Source organism: Arachis ipaensis, chromosome B02, assembly GCF_000816755.2.
Source record: "Arachis ipaensis cultivar K30076 chromosome B02, Araip1.1, whole genome shotgun sequence".
NCBI lineage: Eukaryota > Viridiplantae > Streptophyta > Magnoliopsida > Fabales > Fabaceae > Arachis > Arachis ipaensis.
The window spans coordinates 14,777,694-14,780,065 of record NC_029786.2 but is presented as its reverse complement, the minus strand read 5'-3'; the positions used below and the strand labels follow the sequence as shown (position 1 = coordinate 14,780,065).

General features: G+C 38.7%; 1 protein-coding gene across 1 annotated transcript in view; it reads right to left on the bottom strand.

The window, feature by feature from the left end:
- The window catches only part of LOC107626996 (putative tRNA pseudouridine synthase), a 4,315-nt gene extending 3,121 nt beyond the window's left edge, over window positions 1–1,194 (bottom strand). Inside the window, exons 1-5 of the mRNA XM_021116856.1 lie at window positions 954–1,194; window positions 780–818; window positions 376–488; window positions 121–269; window positions 6–18 (exon numbers count right to left, since the gene is read on the bottom strand). Coding sequence (XP_020972515.1) covers window positions 6–18; window positions 121–269; window positions 376–488; window positions 780–818; window positions 954–1,143 — 504 coding nt within the window. The 5' untranslated portion in view covers window positions 1,144–1,194. The remainder of the gene's footprint in view (window positions 1–5; window positions 19–120; window positions 270–375; window positions 489–779; window positions 819–953) is intronic.

The following is a 2,372-nucleotide window of genomic DNA, read 5'->3' as shown; positions in this document are numbered from 1 at the left end:
CCCCTCGGATCAAGACTCCTATTTCCGAGAGACCGAAACAAATAATTAGAGAGCAGCACAAAGGAGGAGTAGCGACTCAGGTTAATATTGAACATCAATGATCTTGGTTTCAAGTCTTACCGTTGCGCAGGCAAAATACTAAAAACTTTGATATCACGAGGAAGATAATAGTTAATATAATCTGCAAGCAAAAAACCATAAGGATCTTCATCCCAAGGGTTTTCTGGGATTTCCATTTTAAAGGATATCATTGTTGCCAGAGAGTGAACCTAATACAAAGCAAGAACCAATCACATCCTAGCAGCATCACACCAAGAATCCTGAGTAGAGAGCAAATGAGTAATATAAATAAAAAGCTCGAAGATCACGAATTACCCCTTTGTCAGTTCGGCTACTTCTGGCCCACGCAATCTTCTCCAGATTCCCGAAATTATTGTCATGGATGCCACCGGCCTTGTATATAGCAGTTTCCAGCTCCTTTTCAATGGCTACATTGTTCAAATCAGAGAATACTTTATCCACACTCAAGCAATTTCTATGACCATGTAGTTTTATTTTTATTGAAGATATAGAATTTGTACTAATCCTATAAAGTATTCATTTTTTTTCCCAAGTAAGTTTCATGCCCCACAAACAGCTTCAGCATTTCTACAAGCATGTTATAGGCATTCCAAAGAGCAACTATACTGAACTGGCATTCTTTTTCTTTTCTCTTCCTTTTTTTTCTCAACAAATACAGTTACATTATGATTATAGCTCAGAAGTGAAAAGAATCATACTTGATAGTGGTGAACATTCATCTCGCTGCATTTGCAGGCCTGAAATATATAAATTAAAAGGAGCATGAGAAGCAAAGGTATATGTAGACGCATAATTGTTACAAGAGTAAATTGTCAAAACAGTTACAAAATATTTTGGCGCTTATAAGATAGGAATGTGACTAACTAACTAACCTCGGTAATTGGTGCCGACATAACCAACTCTCATAACAACTTTTTTCTTCCGAAGAGGGTGCCATACGCGTGATTGGGCGGTTGAACTTAACGGTTGAGTTGAGGATGAGCGGCAATGGAAGCGTTTCACCGTTTTCGAGGCTCTTCTCAGCAGAGAGAAGAGAGGGAGTTGCAGAGACAAGGTAGCCATCTCTCACCCTACACAGTTCACGTCTCACGGAATTTTTTCCCGTAAAAAGTTTAGAACACTGACAAATTTATCCACAAATAAATAAATTATTATTTTTATCTAAGAAAGATGAATTTTTGCTAATTAAATTATTCTAAGAAAGAAAAAATTTACAATGGGCCAGTCATCAGGTTTGAAGGACCAAGATGGAAAGCAGCACAAGTTTGGTTCGAGAAGGGTTCCAAGGCCCAATTTGCATGGTGATGGAGGCAAATCAACTGGCATTAGGATGGGAAAGCAAGAAAAACATGAAATTGCGCCATTTCCATCGCGCAGAACTCCTGCACGTCGTGGAATTTCTCTACGGAAGCGTCCTCGGCCTTCCTCCTTGCAGAACTCGCCAGTTGATAAAAATGGTGGCACAACGGAAGAAACCTTAGTAGATGGAAGCATGGCAAGTGCAGTGTCAGGGGGTCCAAAGGTGGCAATTATTGAGGATCAGAGTGTGCCAGTACCGCAGGACAAACCACCTATTGAGGTTGGTGATTCTGTTTAGAGTTTATGTTCTTATTTATTATGTCCCTATTATTTATGGATAGTTTAAATATGATTGTTTGGAATATTAGGGGTGCTTCTAATAAGTTAGCCCGGGTGCATTGTAAGGAACTTGTTAGGAAATTTAGACCTGTTTTCTTTATTGTGATTGAAACTCACTCTCCTTTTCAGCATTTAAAATTATTTTGAGAAAGGTTGGGGTATCACTCTGTTGGTATAGTAGAGGCACAGGGGCATAAGGGAGGTATTTGGTTTCTATCCTCTATGAAGGGTGTTTGTTGTAAGTTCATTGATGCTTTTGATCAGGGTGTTACTGTTGAGGTTCACTTTGATAATTTAATTTGGAGGTGTAGTGGTATTTATGGCAGTCCTCAATTTAATAAAAGGGTTCTCCTTTGGGATTATCTTGTTGCACAATCCATGGTTTTTCAAGGACCTTGGATTGTTCTTGGTGATTTTAATGAAGTCAAATTTTCTCATGAATCTAAGGGCTGTCAATTTTCTCATCAAAGAGCAGACATGTTTGCTACTTCATTAGGGGATAGTGGTTTGTTTGATCTGAAGACTATCGGGAGGCAGTTTTCTTGGTACAGGAGGGTGAAAAATTATGTTGACGTGGCAAAAAAGCTTGATCGAGTCTGTATAAATAGTAGTTGGTTATCTATCTTTCCAGAGGCTTATGCAGAAGTTTTAAA